General features: G+C 37.2%; 1 protein-coding gene across 4 annotated transcripts in view; it reads right to left on the reverse strand.

Moving 5' to 3' along the window:
- Window positions 1-17,047, reverse strand: part of LOC124360905 (solute carrier family 22 member 21-like) — a 71,033-nt gene that overhangs the window by 36,601 nt on the left and 17,385 nt on the right. Inside the window, exon 1 of one of the 4 annotated variants that reach the window (XM_046814901.1) lies at window positions 5,971-6,102. The exons of the other annotated variants lie outside the window; for them this stretch is intronic. Coding sequence (XP_046670857.1) covers window positions 5,971-5,991 — 21 coding nt within the window. The 5' untranslated portion in view covers window positions 5,992-6,102. Of the gene's footprint in view, window positions 1-5,970; window positions 6,103-17,047 lie in introns of those variants that run through there. 4 annotated transcript variants of the gene reach the window in all.

Below are 17,047 nucleotides of genomic sequence, written 5' to 3' on the forward strand. Positions count from 1 at the left end.
TTCTGAATGTCTCACAACGATGATTGTAGAGCTGCTTCTAATAGTCTGGTACATTGTCTCTAGCAGTGGTAAAGTAAGTTTGATTTTGGTGTACTCCGCACCTGTGATTAAATTGATCCTGTTAACCTTCTGAATGTCTCACAACGATGATTGTAGAGCTGCTTCTAATAGTCTGGTACATTGTCTCTAGCAGTGGTAAAGTAAGTTTGATTTTGGTGTACTCCGCGCCTGTGATTAAATTGATCCTGTTAACCTTCTGAATGTCTCACAACGATGACTGTAGAGCTGCTTCTAATAGTCTGGTACATTGTCTCTAGCAGTGGTAAAGTAAGTTTGATTTTGGTGTACTCCGCGCCTGTGATTAAATTGATCCTGTTAACCTTCTGAATGTCTCACTATGATGACTGTAGAGCTGCTTCTAATAGTCTGGTACATTGTCTCTAGCAGTGGTAAAGTAAGTTTGATTTTGGTGTACTCCGCGCCTGTGATTAAATTGATCCTGTTAACCTTCTGAATGTCTCACTATGGTGACTGTAGAGGCTGCTTCTAATAGTCTGGTACATTGTCTCTAGCAGTGGTAAAGTAAGTTTGATTTTGGTGTACTCCGCGCCTGTGATTAAATTGATCCTGTTAACCTTCTGAATGTCTCACAACGGTGACTGTAGAGCTGCTTCTAATAGTCTGGTACATTGTCTCTAGCAGTGGTAAAGTAAGTTTGATTTTGGTGTACTCCGCGCCTGTGATTAAATTGATCCTGTTAACCTTCTGAATGTCTCACTATGGTGACTGTAGAGAGCTGCTTCTAATAGTCTGGTACATTGTCTCTAGCAGTGGTAAAGTAAGTTTGATTTTGGTGTACTCCGCGCCTGTGATTAAATTGATCCTGTTAACCTTCTGAATGTCTCACAACGATGACTGTAGTGTAGAGGTGCTTCTAATAGTCTGGTACATTGTCTCTAGCAGTGGTAAAGTAAGTTTGATTTTGGTGTACTCCGCGCCTGTGATTAAATTGATCCTGTTAACCTTCTGAATGTCTCACAACGATGATTGTAGAGCTGCTTCTAATAGTCTGGTACATTGTCTCTAGCAGTGGTAAAGTAAGTTTGATTTTGGTGTACTCCGCGCCTGTGATTAAATTGATCCTGTTAACCTTCTGAATGTCTCACAACGATGACTGTAGTGTAGAGGTGCTTCTAATAGTCTGGTACATTGTCTCTAGCAGTGGTAAAGTAAGTTTGATTTTGGTGTACTCCGCGCCTGTGATTAAATTGATCCTGTTAACCTTCTGAATGTCTCACAACGATGATTGTAGAGCTGCTTCTAATAGTCTGGTACATTGTCTCTAGCAGTGGTAAAGTAAGTTTGATTTTGGTGTACTCCGCGCCTGTGATTAAATTGATCCTGTTAACCTTCTGAATGTCTCACTATGGTGACTGTAGAGCTGCTTCTAATAGTCTGGTACATTGTCTCTAGCAGTGGTAAAGTAAGTTTGATTTTGGTGTACTCCGCGCCTGTGATTAAATTGATCCTGTTAACCTTCTGAATGTCTCACAACGATGACTGTAGTGTAGAGCTGCTTCTAATAGTCTGGTACATTGTCTCTAGCAGTGGTAAAGTAAGTTTGATTTTGGTGTACTCCGCGCCTGTGATTAAATTGATCCTGTTAACCTTCTGAATGTCTCACAACGATGACTGTAGAGCTGCTTCTAATAGTCTGGTACATTGTCTCTAGCAGTGGTAAAGTAAGTTTGATTTTGGTGTACTCCGCGCCTGTGATTAAATTGATCCTGTTAACCTTCTGAATGTCTCACAACGATGACTGTAGTGTAGAGCTGCTTCTAATAGTCTGGTACATTGTCTCTAGCAGTGGTAAAGTAAGTTTGATTTTGGTGTACTCCGCGCCTGTGATTAAATTGATCCTGTTAACCTTCTGAATGTCTCACAACGATGACTGTAGAGCTGCTTCTAATAGTCTGGTACATTGTCTCTAGCAGTGGTAAAGTAAGTTTGATTTTGGTGTACTCCGCGCCTGTGATTAAATTGATCCTGTTAACCTTCTGAATGTCTCACAACGATGACTGTAGAGCTGCTTCTAATAGTCTGGTACATTGTCTCTAGCAGTGGTAAAGTAAGTTTGATTTTGGTGTACTCCGCGCCTGTGATTAAATTGATCCTGTTAACCTTCTGAATGTCTCACAACGATGACTGTAGAGCTGCTTCTAATAGTCTGGTACATTGTCTCTAGCAGTGGTAAAGTAAGTTTGATTTTGGTGTACTCCGCGCCTGTGATTAAATTGATCCTGTTAACCTTCTGAATGTCTCACTATGGTGACTGTAGAGCTGCTTCTAATAGTCTGGTACATTGTCTCTAGCAGTGGTAAAGTAAGTTTGATTTTGGTGTACTCCGCGCCTGTGATTAAATTGATCCTGTTAACCTTCTGAATGTCTCACAACGATGACTGTAGTGTAGAGCTGCTTCTAATAGTCTGGTACATTGTCTCTAGCAGTGGTAAAGTAAGTTTGATTTTGGTGTACTCCGCGCCTGTGATTAAATTGATCCTGTTAACCTTCTGAATGTCTCACAACGATGACTGTAGTGTAGAGGTGCTCCTAATAGTCTGGTACATTGTCTCTAGCAGTGGTAAAGTAAGTTTGATTTTGGTGTACTCCGCGCCTGTGATTAAATTGATCCTGTTAACCTTCTGAATGTCTCACAACGATGACTGTAGTGTAGAGCTGCTTCTAATAGTCTGGTACATTGTCTCTAGCAGTGGTAAAGTAAGTTTGATTTTGGTGTACTCCGCGCCTGTGATTAAATTGATCCTGTTAACCTTCTGAATGTCTCACAACGATGACTGTAGTGTAGAGGTGCTTCTAATAGTCTGGTACATTGTCTCTAGCAGTGGTAAAGTAAGTTTGATTTTGGTGTACTCCGCGCCTGTGATTAAATTGATCCTGTTAACCTTCTGAATGTCTCACAACGATGACTGTAGAGCTGCTTCTAATAGTCTGGTACATTGTCTCTAGCAGTGGTAAAGTAAGTTTGATTTTGGTGTACTCCGCGCCTGTGATTAAATTGATCCTGTTAACCTTCTGAATGTCTCACTATGGTGACTGTAGAGCTGCTTCTAATAGTCTGGTACATTGTCTCTAGCAGTGGTAAAGTAAGTTTGATTTTGGTGTACTCCGCGCCTGTGATTAAATTGATCCTGTTAACCTTCTGAATGTCTCACTATGGTGACTGTAGAGCTGCTTCTAATAGTCTGGTACATTGTCTCTAGCAGTGGTAAAGTAAGTTTGATTTTGGTGTACTCCGCGCCTGTGATTAAATTGATCCTGTTAACCTTCTGAATGTCTCACTATGGTGACTGTAGAGGTGCTTCTAATAGTCTGGTACATTGTCTCTAGCAGTGGTAAAGTAAGTTTGATTTTGGTGTACTCCGCGCCTGTGATTAAATTGATCCTGTTAACCTTCTGAATGTCTCACTATGGTGACTGTAGAGCTGCTTCTAATAGTCTGGTACATTGTCTCTAGCAGTGGTAAAGTAAGTTTGATTTTGGTGTACTCCGCGCCTGTGATTAAATTGATCCTGTTAACCTTCTGAATGTCTCACTATGGTGACTGTAGAGCTGCTTCTAATAGTCTGGTACATTGTCTCTAGCAGTGGTAAAGTAAGTTTGATTTTGGTGTACTCCGCGCCTGTGATTAAATTGATCCTGTTAACCTTCTGAATGTCTCACTATGGTGACTGTAGAGCTGCTTCTAATAGTCTGGTACATTGTCTCTAGCAGTGGTAAAGTAAGTTTGATTTTGGTGTACTCCGCGCCTGTGATTAAATTGATCCTGTTAACCTTCTGAATGTCTCACTATGGTGACTGTAGAGCTGCTTCTAATAGTCTGGTACATTGTCTCTAGCAGTGGTAAAGTAAGTTTGATTTTGGTGTACTCCGCGCCTGTGATTAAATTGATCCTGTTAACCTTCTGAATGTCTCACTATGGTGACTGTAGAGGTGCTTCTAATAGTCTGGTACATTGTCTCTAGCAGTGGTAAAGTAAGTTTGATTTTGGTGTACTCCGCGCCTGTGATTAAATTGATCCTGTTAACCTTCTGAATGTCTCACAACGATGATTGTAGAGCTGCTTCTAATAGTCTGGTACATTGTCTCTAGCAGTGGTAAAGTAAGTTTGATTTTGGTGTACTCCGCGCCTGTGATTAAATTGATCCTGTTAACCTTCTGAATGTCTCACTATGGTGACTGTAGAGGTGCTTCTAATAGTCTGGTACATTGTCTCTAGCAGTGGTAAAGTAAGTTTGATTTTGGTGTACTCCGCGCCTGTGATTAAATTGATCCTGTTAACCTTCTGAATGTCTCACTATGGTGACTGTAGAGCTGCTTCTAATAGTCTGGTACATTGTCTCTAGCAGTGGTAAAGTAAGTTTGATTTTGGTGTACTCCGCGCCTGTGATTAAATTGATCCTGTTAACCTTCTGAATGTCTCACTATGGTGACTGTAGAGCTGCTTCTAATAGTCTGGTACATTGTCTCTAGCATTCAGATGGGTTAAAGTAAATATTTCTAAATTAGCATTGGGAATTGACAGTTTTATTTAATTTATAATAAGTAACTTCGTTAAACGATAATTTACATAGAAAATTAGAACATAAATGTTAAATTTTAGTAAGGATTTAGTTCGATTTGTGTTCTGGGCTAACGTCTTCTGTTTTAGAGTTCAGTGTGTTTTGTTTTAAAAATGCTTGATAAGCTGAGCATGGTGTACTTATTGTTTACATTTTGATGCATGGGAATTTTGTAACGGATCTTTCAAATAATGCCAGTCGAATATCTCACAAAAGTAACATAAAAGGCAAAAGGTTATGGTATCAGATTCGTACTTAAGTTTGTATGCCAGTGACCTTACGTGTAATGCATAAATGGATGAGGGGCGAGGGAACTGTACACTAATAAAAAATCTTTATATACGAACAATTATTTCCCTTTGACTTCCTTCGTTTCATTGTTCGATTTTTTACATTGAAAAATTAGAATAAAAACAACAGTTAATCATTGTATTTAGTAGAAACAACCCTAATGATATATTTAAGTTAAAACATTATGTCATATAACGCATATCTAGGATTTTCTTGAATATAATACAGGTTTAACAGGTTTTAATTTTTGGTTAAAATTGTAAAGATTTTTCTTTGAGCATTAATGGAAAAATGAAAACTTGTTCAACAGTATTAAGGGCATTATCTTATAAAACAAGGCCAAAACTTCATTAATTTGTAGAAAACCTATATCAGTCTGGAGAGTACACGAACTATCTTTGCATCTGTCAACTACAGCGCCTACGCTGCTGCCAAAGGTAATATAAGAAAAAGTAAAATATACTAATTTTTAAGTATTTTTCTGATTAATAAAAGTCACTAGTATACTTAATAGAAAATCGTTTTGAAACAAAACACGTATTTTCTTTGTGTTTTATTTGTGGTATTCAATAGGACCGATATTTTAACACAAAACGTAGTTTAAATACTAGTACTTATAATATAACATAAAAATAACATATCTTTCTTCCGAAAATATTACACTCTAAAAATGTTACTCTCTAAACATTGTACACTGCATGAATCACGAAGTAACGCTGCTCAGAATTGCTCTCAGATCATACCTCTATCATCGGATGAATCCATAAAATAATTTTCACAAGATATACACTAAACTCGGACAGTTAAAACTCTATTAATTTGGAATTTCCGATAATGGAATGAGTTCATTGAGCATACAACAACCATGCAAGTTCCACTGTCTTAGATATTATCTACTCACGCGGCTCCAGAACAGCGTATTCTAAAAAATTGTTATCGCCAACTCTGAGCGACTGGGTCAACAACTGACTGAAGTTACCCTTAAAAGCGAACGAGCGCGGTTTTGTTTCAACCGAGAACCACTAAGTTATTGACTTACGTCATCGCTGGGAGCCATCATACAGTGAGTGACTTGCAGACTGGCGTACGTACGTGCAGGCACTGACTGTGGACCCGACCTACATCCACACTGGAGCCGCGGCACTCGCCCGACCTGTTCTCACCGCAGTCACGTGGTGCGCTCGTCACTCGTGACTCGAGGAAACCCGTCAATAACTGACATTGATGGGAGCATGGCACGTGACATGCTGCTGTGCATAATGCCTCTCTCGAGATCAAAGTGAGGCAAGTTTTTGGGAGTGAGAGAGCCGGCGAGTTTGTTTTGAGGTCCATTGTTAAATTTGGAAATGGAAAAATATTGACGTCTACATACGACAGTTGTACATATAGACATATAGCATAATATAGGATATTTTAAACTAAATTAATGTCAATATTATTTTATAATAACAATGGCAGATATGCTCAAAACCAATTTTTAGGAATAACTAAGCTAAATTATTGAGCAGTTAATTTATCAGAGCACTAAATAAAGCCTTTTACAATAAAACCACACTAAACAACAATATTGTATTTCTAACATTGTCAATCATGTGTATTTCACTTTAATATTAATTTGTTAATATGTATTTGTGTATATAACTCCAATGAAATTCAGTAACTGGCTTGGCAAAGACAGCTTATTGCAAAAATCAGTTCTCTCCAAAATCTGTTCTCTTGTCTCTTAATAGTCGGAGGTCACGCTATGCCCTCTCGGTTCCTTCTCTTGTCTCTTAATGATCGGAGCTCACGCCATGCACTCTTGGTTCCTATTTTAGACGGTAACGTCGCGTCCCCCGCTCTCTTGTTTAGACCTCTATATCGTGCAGAGTTTTTTATGGCAAGTTAGTCTGATCTCTGTAGCGAGGTGTATGGCTTGTGCTCCCTCGCCGCCGCCACAGTCCACGATTGGTTACAACGTATCGTGTCGCAAGTCCCTGTTTAGTAGCAGTATTTTCTCGAGATATGATCTGTTAGTTCCAGTTCTCTATGAGCTCCCTCGCCGCCCCCACAGTCCACGATTGGTTACAACGTATCGTGTCGCAAGTCCCTGTTTAGTAGCAGTATTTTCTCGAGTTAAGATCTGTTAGTTCCAGTTCTCTATTTTTCTACCGTGTTCCGTATACCTTGTCGGACTACTGTGTGGCACTTACTCAAGACTTGTTGCTCAAGACCAACTCGACGCAGTTTCGTGAAACCAAACAGTGCAGTGCTATGTCGTGTAAGCATGAAAACATAATTACCGTATGTCAGACAGCATTCCTTAATTTATTATTCACCCCTTTGTAATCCTCCCCGATCCAGTCCTCTTTGCCTCATATACTTGTGTATTTTCTTTTAACACATTTTCAACTCACAGATATAACAATAATCAATTTAGCTCTAAGTTTTAATATTACGAACGCTTAAGGATGGTGGAAAGCGTGAAAACTACCGCTTTTCATAAATGGTTACACTGCTGATATGGAAAATAGTGAATCCTGTCGAGATGGTAATCCTTAAAGGATCCAGGCTACATCCGATCGGGTAAATTCCTGCAGCCCTCTCCAGGCAAGCTCCTCCTTGTGGAAGCCAATACCTAATTTGAGACATTGAGTTTTACCCTCTATGTGAGAGGAGATATAAAGAATTATCAGAGTGGTTTGTTCAAAATGGCGCTAACCGGTCTTTCAGGCTCTTAATGTAAACCGTCACTAAGATGGAAGTTTGAAACGAGCACTCAAAAAGAATCCTCGCACTGGACCTGGACTTGCAAAGCCATCTCAAACTCGAAAAATGGTTAGAATTCGTCGCTACACTGTGGCTATAGCTTTATAAACGGCGGTGCCGAAGATATGCAGAGTTCCAGATGGAGTCACGTTCAAGAGATCCGATGACTCCGTAAACAAGGAAGAATCATCTATGACAATTGTGGCGGACCAACTTCCTTGTGATTTGATTGTCACTTAATTTACTTCGTGTGGTGGCATATGATCACGTAAAAGGGATCTATTTACACTGTACTGTATATGTTTACAGTCCGACGCTGCCTTCCAATTCTCGTGAACAACTGTTCGACACTTCATCGATCGTGGTACAGTCCGACACTGCCCTCCAATTCTCGTGAACAACTGTTCGACACTTCATCGATCGTGGTACAGTCCGACACTGCCCTCCAATTCTCGTGAACAACTGTTCGACACAAGTCACTACACCGATCGTGGTACAGGGATCTGTTGCGCTACTTTCTATCAGTATAAAGATGTAAGGTACTAGACACAATGTAGGAGCTCCTTACTACACCGAGTGTCGTGTAAGAGGTTTCACTGTTTACAGCTCAACCCTAGCCGTATATTACTGTTGTGTCTAGCCGTATAGTACTGTTGTGTCTAGACGTATATTACTGTTGTGTCTAGCCGTACATTACTGTTGTGTCTAGCCGTACATTACTGTTGTGTCTAGCCGTATATTACTGTTGTGTCTAGCCGTACATTACTGTTGTGTCTAGCCGTACATTGCTGTTGTGTCTAGCCGTATATTGCTGTTGTGTCTAGCCGTACATTACTGTTGTGTCTAGCCGTATATTACTGTTGTGTCTAGCCGTATATTGCTGTTGTGTCTAGCCGTACATTACTGTTGTGTCTAGCCGTATATTACTGTTGTGTCTAGCCGTACATTACTGTTGTGTCTAGCCGTACATTACTGTTGTGTCTAACCGTACATTACTGTTGTGTCTAGCCGTACATTACTGTTGTGTCTAGCCGTACATTACTGTTGTGTCTAACCGTACATTACTGTTGTGTCTAGCCGTACATTACTGTTGTGTCTAACCGTACATTACTGTTGTGTCTAGCCGTACATTACTGTTGTGTCTAGCCGTACATTACTGTTGTGTCTAGCCGTATATTACTGTTGTGTCTAGCCGTACATTACTGTTGTGTCTAGCCGTACATTACTGTTGTGTCTAGCCGTACATTACTGTTGTGTCTAGCCGTACATTACTGTTGTGTCTAGCCGTACATTACTGTTGTGTCTAGCCGTACATTACTGTTGTGTCTAACCGTACATTACTGTTGTGTCTAGCCGTACATTACTGTTGTGTCTAACCGTACATTACTGTTGTGTCTAGCCGTACATTACTGTTGTGTCTAGCCGTATATTGCTGTTGTGTCTAGCCGTACATTACTGTTGTGTCTAACCGTACATTACTGTTGTGTCTAGCCGTATATTACTGTTGTGTCTAGCCGTACATTACTGTTGTGTCTAGCCGTACATTACTGTTGTGTCTAACCGTACATTACTGTTGTGTCTAGCCGTATATTACTGTTGTGTCTAGCCGTACATACTTTACGTTGACTCCCGCAACAACCAGAAATGCAGCTGTCGCGTGTACTGTCAACACTACACGCAATTAAAACTGTTTACCCTTGCTCACACTAGGTGACAACAGTTGTGCAAGTTATCTCGCGACTTTGCTTGCCAGGGAAACGCAACTAATTTCCCTTCCACCACATCTGGGTCGGCTACCAGTTTACTTCTATTACGTATATATTCTCTACTCACTGTTAACTATCTACTCCACGCGTCTACTCCAAACTTGACCAACCTCCACTCCCGCTCACCTTGTCCCACTCCAAGAGCTGTCTTTATATACAAAATTACTCAAGGCTGCTTATAATCATTTTTTAATTTCTAAAGTTGTTATCAAACGTTATTTCACCCACATAAAAAACAATTAATTTTGGAGAACTCTTAATTTTTAGTATACACTCTACAGTTTAGTTTTTAAAATAATACAATATAACTCAGTTGGTCCGGAACTTGGTGGAAAGGCAATACCGACCAACTGTGTGATATGGCTGAAGCTATCCTAGATAAAACTGAATAAATCCATAAACGTTTGCTCAGAGTACAGGAATTACACTATCTAGCGAAATTCTGTACGTTTTCGCGATGTACTGAAAGAGCCCATTTTGGCTTTTTACATCCACATTTTTTGCGGTTTGAGACTTATGGAACAACTATTTTAAATACAAATTTAATAGACTATACAGAAACATCTATCCCCCTCCGTAGTCTAGTGGATACAGTCTCGGCTCTCTAACTGAGGGATCACGGGTTCAAATCCCGGGGAGGTCCAATCATGATAGGAATAACAGCCACAGTGACCAAAAACCAAGCCAGCATAACCAAGAGCTGAGGCTTAAAAGAGAATAAAAAAACATAAAAGAAATATATCAGAATTTTATATTACGTACTTACATTTTGAAGCAATCCATGAGTTATATATATATATATATATATATATATATATATATATATATATATATATATACCCACGTGGCACGTCTGTTATGGCAGTGTCAAACGCACTCAGATAAACAAAAGACACAGTGTACACCCACACCTAAACGTAATACTGAATACATCAATTACAATTTCACCTAGGTGATTCGTCAAGTTTAAAACGACGGAGAACGATAGAACGGTTTGGCCAAGTAGAGCGTCGTGCACGGACCGTTTGTTTGTTTACGTAGATTCGACGTTATCAGTGACGTCACGCTCCAGTCGACCGTGGTGTTTGTATTTCTAGAGATTGTTTTTCTAAAGATTCAGGCGACGTCTCTCGCACACATAACATCTCTCTGCAAACTTGTACTATATTAAAATATACATCTTATCGCATCGAAAATAATTATTTACTGTTTGGGTAGTATTTACCCAATTTGAGTAGAATAAAAATATTTTGTGTGTTTTTGTGGATTGGTATAGCCAAACATATGAAGAAAAACTGCCAACAAACGCTCAGCTGTCCAACAATGTTCAGCTGTTTTATCACACTCACAATTGTTTATTGCCAGAAAACAAATAAAAAAATCTGTATAGCAATCGTCATAAATACGTGTAACTCTATAGACTTACAAATAAATTATGTTAATGTTTATAATGTTTTATTTAAGCAATTGTTGTACCTAGCAAAAAACTAAATCTTCATCTAAAGTAGACAATGTCAACATAAGAATAGACATGTCAACACCCAGTGAGAGGTGCCCGATCAAATGTTATGTTCCATAAACTCGCTCACGCTATAAAACTCATTCAATATTAAATAGTGCTTGAGTAATTGTTTAAAATGCAAAGGGTTCGTCTGGTTCTTTATATGATCAGGAACTTTGTTCAAATATTTTACACCAACTTGAGATGGTAGGCTCTTGTAAGATTTTAGTCTATGTTGGGCAACTCTGAAATGTTCCCGGCCTCTAGTATTGTAGTTATGAACGTCCTACCCTGCGTCAGCACACACTTCGAACGGTAATATGTTATTGTCTCAAATATGTACAAGCAGGGCATTGACACAAACACAAGTTCCCTAAATTTATTCCTACACGAGTCTCTAATTATTAATTATATCTACCTCGATTCATACCCTGGATTAAAAACTACAACTAACTTAGTAGGAACTTAGTATTTGGTAACTGAATAAGTCCTATTCAAGTGAACTGTTAGAAATGTAGGAAACTGATTAAATAGAAGCATAGAATAAGTTAAGAATCAAATAAACGAGAGGGTATTTGTTTCCCCAACTACTCCCCCCCTAATACAACAATACTTATCTGCAATTGCCAAAATAAGTTTTGTCTTAGTTGGTTTTTCATTATTTCTTAAATTAGGTATTAGTTTCTACGTTATAAATTACAATAATGCTCAGCTACGGTTGGGGCTGCCATTTCTTTTAGAGTTGTCCGATTTCAATTATTTAAGTACATTTCTTATTGAATAACAAAGACCTTTAAAATGACATGTTACAAGAGTATGAGCGCTATTAACAATTTTGAGTTACCCCCCAACACCCCTTTCCACTGAGTCAAAAATGTTCAAACTATCATTATTATCTAGTAACAGTGCCGTATACAGATTTCACATATCTAAAATTACGTAACATTTAAGGGGGGGGGGTTGCAACTTACTTTTCAATAACTCTGTAGAAATTTACTTAGAATTTATAATGTAATTAGCTATGGTATTTAATTTTCTAAGGTAGCAAAACAGTTTAAATCTAATATTTGAGAAACGACGTTAGCAATACAATTGTTTATAGCAATAAAAGATTATTATTAGGTTTCAGGAAGAGGCTGACGTTTACACCCCTGACCTCGATACATTATCCAAACAGTTTGGCTTCGCTTACGCTCAGCCAAGCCGCGTAAGGGGACATACGCTACTAGTGTACTCATTATTACCTATATCACACAAATCTTTAAATCTGTAGTGCAAATCGTTCTCGAGACATAGCGTGAACAGACAGAGAAAAAGAGAAATGTTGTGAGTCTCCCGAGGCTTCGCTAACGCTAATTGGGGGTTTGACCCCCATTCTCCAATTAGAAGTAACGGCACAGTAACCGTTACGTTCAATAATAAAATGGTTGACAAACCTGCAGCCAGGACATTGTGCGCATGATTGGTTCGTGTCGAGATCGGCTGCGGCGGACGAAGGTGTCAATGTGTCAACTCTCAATGTTGCCACTCTCTGATCTACCCCGGCACTACACTGCTGCTCTGCCTACTTAACACTCTCTTATCTCTTATTGTTCAGGTGATAAGCTGTGATCTACAATGCGTACCAGGCGTACATCCGCACGTGTGTAGAGTTACAATGATACATTGATTGAGGCTATTTACCGAACATAGTCAGATTTGTCATTACCAATTAATTGACTATTTTCCAAGGTACATATGCACTGAACGTTATTTTGTTGTATTTGAATAAAAACTTTACAAGTTTTTATCTACACACACACACACACACACACACACACACACACACACACACACACCCGACCTTGGGTAAATTCTAAAATTTAGATTAGTATACGGATCACTATAAGTAATAACTTTAAATTTGATACATAGCTTTATAACCTATTAGGCCTAATTACATTATAAATAATAAAAACGACAAACAATAAAACAAGTCATTTTCGCTTCATTTTATGTTGATAGTTTAATTAAAAATCGAACGATATGTTTAAGTTAAAGTATAACAACGTTTAAGAGAATCGGCTGATAAATAAGTGAGGTAATTCGATTTTAAAGGCCATGTACTAAACAATACCAACTGTCATTGTGTGACATCACTACTTCGTGACAATCACAATCAGCTGTTTTAATTGTAGCTGCTCTAATCAGCTGATTATATAATAGTACAATTTTGAACTGTTGACATAATATCCCTTCCTATTGTAGGATTAGGGTCCAATTAGGGATTTGTAGGACACTGTTTGGCACTTGTCTAGTAACATCTCACTTGTCTATTAACATCTCACTTGTCTATTAACATCTCACTTGTCTATTAACATCTCACTTGTCTATTAACATCTCACTTGTCTATTAACATCTAACTTGTCTATTAACATCTCACTTGTCTATTAACATCTCACTTGTCTATTAACATCTAACTTGTCTATTAACATCTCACTTGTCTATTAACATCTAACTTGTCTAGTAACATCTCACTTGTCTATTAACATCTCACTTGTACATCTCACTTGTAGATTAACATCTCACTTGTCTATTAACATCTCACTTGTCTATTAACATCTCACTTGTCTATTAACATCTCACTTGTCTATTAACATCTCACTTGTCTATTAACATCTCACTTGTCTATTAACATCTCACTTGTCTATTAACATCTCACTTGTCTATTAACATCTCACTTGTCTATTAACATCTCACTTGTCTATTAACATCTCACTTGTCTATTAACATCTCACTTGTCTATTAACATCTCACTTGTCTATTAACATCTCACTTGTCTATTAACATCTCACTTGTCTATTAACATCTCACTTGTCTATTAACATCTCACTTGTCTATTAACATCTCACTTGTCTATTAACATCTCACTTGTCTATTAACATCTCACTTGTCTATTAACATCTCACTTGTCTATTAACATCTCACTTGTCTATTAACATCTCACTTGTCTATTAACATCTCACTTGTCTATTAACATCTCACTTGTCTATTAACATCTCACTTGTCTATTAACATCTCACTTGTCTATTAACATCTCACTTGTCTATTAACATCTCACTTGTCTATTAACATCTCACTTGTCTATTAACATCTCACTTGTCTATTAACATCTCACTTGTCTATTAACATCTCACTTGTCTATTAACATCTCACTTGTCTATTAACATCTCACTTGTCTATTAACATCTCACTTGTCTATTAACATCTCACTTGTCTATTAACATCTCACTTGTCTATTAACATCTCACTTGTCTATTAACATCTCACTTGTCTATTAACATCTCACTTGTCTATTAACATCTCACTTGTCTATTAACATCTCACTTGTCTATTAACATCTCACTTGTCTATTAACATCTCACTTGTCTATTAACATCTCACTTGTCTATTAACATCTCACTTGTCTATTAACATCTCACTTGTCTATTAACATCTCACTTGTCTATTAACATCTCACTTGTCTATTAACATCTCACTTGTCTATTAACATCTCACTTGTCTATTAACATCTCACTTGTCTATTAACATCTCACTTGTCTATTAACATCTCACTTGTCTATTAACATCTCACTTGTCTATTAACATCTCACTTGTCTATTAACATCTCACTTGTCTATTAACATCTCACTTGTCTATTAACATCTCACTTGTCTATTAACATCTCACTTGTCTATTAACATCTCACTTGTCTATTAACATCTCACTTGTCTATTAACATCTCACTTGTCTATTAACATCTCACTTGTCTATTAACATCTCACTTGTCTATTAACATCTCACTTGTCTATTAACATCTCACTTGTCTATTAACATCTCACTTGTCTATTAACATCTCACTTGTCTATTAACATCTCACTTGTCTATTAACATCTCACTTGTCTATTAACATCTCACTTGTCTATTAACATCTCACTTGTCTATTAACATCTCACTTGTCTATTAACATCTCACTTGTCTATTAACATCTCACTTGTCTATTAACATCTCACTTGTCTATTAACATCTCACTTGTCTATTAACATCTCACTTGTCTATTAACATCTCACTTGTCTATTAACATCTCACTTGTCTATTAACATCTCACTTGTCTATTAACATCTCACTTGTCTATTAACATCTCACTTGTCTATTAACATCTCACTTGTCTATTAACATCTCACTTGTCTATTAACATCTCACTTGTCTATTAACATCTCACTTGTCTATTAACATCTCACTTGTCTATTAACATCTCACTTGTCTATTAACATCTCACTTGTCTATTAACATCTCACTTGTCTATTAACATCTCACTTGTCTATTAACATCTCACTTGTCTATTAACATCTCACTTGTCTATTAACATCTCACTTGTCTATTAACATCTCACTTGTCTATTAACATCTCACTTGTCTATTAACATCTCACTTGTCTATTAACATCTCACTTGTCTATTAACATCTCACTTGTCTATTAACATCTCACTTGTCTATTAACATCTCACTTGTCTATTAACATCTCACTTGTCTATTAACATCTCACTTGTCTATTAACATCTCACTTGTCTATTAACATCTCACTTGTCTATTAACATCTCACTTGTCTATTAACATCTCACTTGTCTATTAACATCTCACTTGTCTATTAACATCTCACTTGTCTATTAACATCTCACTTGTCTATTAACATCTCACTTGTCTATTAACATCTCACTTGTCTATTAACATCTCACTTGTCTATTAACATCTCACTTGTCTATTAACATCTCACTTGTCTATTAACATCTCACTTGTCTATTAACATCTCACTTGTCTATTAACATCTCACTTGTCTATTAACATCTCACTTGTCTATTAACATCTCACTTGTCTATTAACATCTCACTTGTCTATTAACATCTCACTTGTCTATTAACATCTCACTTGTCTATTAACATCTCACTTGTCTATTAACATCTCACTTGTCTATTAACATCTCACTTGTCTATTAACATCTCACTTGTCTATTAACATCTCACTTGTCTATTAACATCTCACTTGTCTATTAACATCTCACTTGTCTATTAACATCTCACTTGTCTATTAACATCTCACTTGTCTATTAACATCTCACTTGTCTATTAACATCTCACTTGTCTATTAACATCTCACTTGTCTATTAACATCTCACTTGTCTATTAACATCTCACTTGTCTATTAACATCTCACTTGTCTATTAACATCTCACTTGTCTATTAACATCTCACTTGTCTATTAACATCTCACTTGTCTATTAACATCTCACTTGTCTATTAACATCTCACTTGTCTATTAACATCTCACTTGTCTATTAACATCTCACTTGTCTATTAACATCTCACTTGTCTATTAACATCTCACTTGTCTATTAACATCTCACTTGTCTATTAACATCTCACTTTTCTATTAACATCTCACTTGTCTATTAGCGTCTCACTTGTCTATTAGCGTCTCACTTGTCTATTAACATCTCACTTGTCTATTAGCGTCTCACTTGTCTATTAAACATCTCACTTGTCTATTAACATCTCACTTGTCTATTAACATCTCACTTGTAGATTAACATCTCACTTGTCTATTAACATCTCACTTGTCTAGTAACATCTCACTTGTCTATTAACATCTAACTTGTCTATTAACATCTCACTTGTCTATTAACATCTCACTTGTCTATTAACATCTCACCTGTCTATTAACATCTCACTTGTCTATTAACATCTCACTTGTCTATTAACATCTCACTTGTCTATTAACATATCACTTGTCTATTAACATCTCACTTGTCTATTAAAATCTCACTTGTCTATTAACATATCACTTGTCTATTAACATCTCAATTGTCTATTAACATCTCACTTGTCTATTAACATCTCACTTGTCTATTAACATCTCACTTGTCTATTAACATCTCACTTGTCTAGTAACATCTCACTTGTCTATTAACATCTCACTTGTCTATTAACATCTCACTTGTCTATTAACATCTCACTTGTCTATTAACATCCACTTGTCTATTAATAACATCTCACTTGTCTATTAACATCTCACTTGTCTATTAACCGA

Source organism: Homalodisca vitripennis, chromosome 4 (assembly GCF_021130785.1).
Source record: "Homalodisca vitripennis isolate AUS2020 chromosome 4, UT_GWSS_2.1, whole genome shotgun sequence".
Taxonomy (NCBI): domain Eukaryota; kingdom Metazoa; phylum Arthropoda; class Insecta; order Hemiptera; family Cicadellidae; genus Homalodisca; species Homalodisca vitripennis.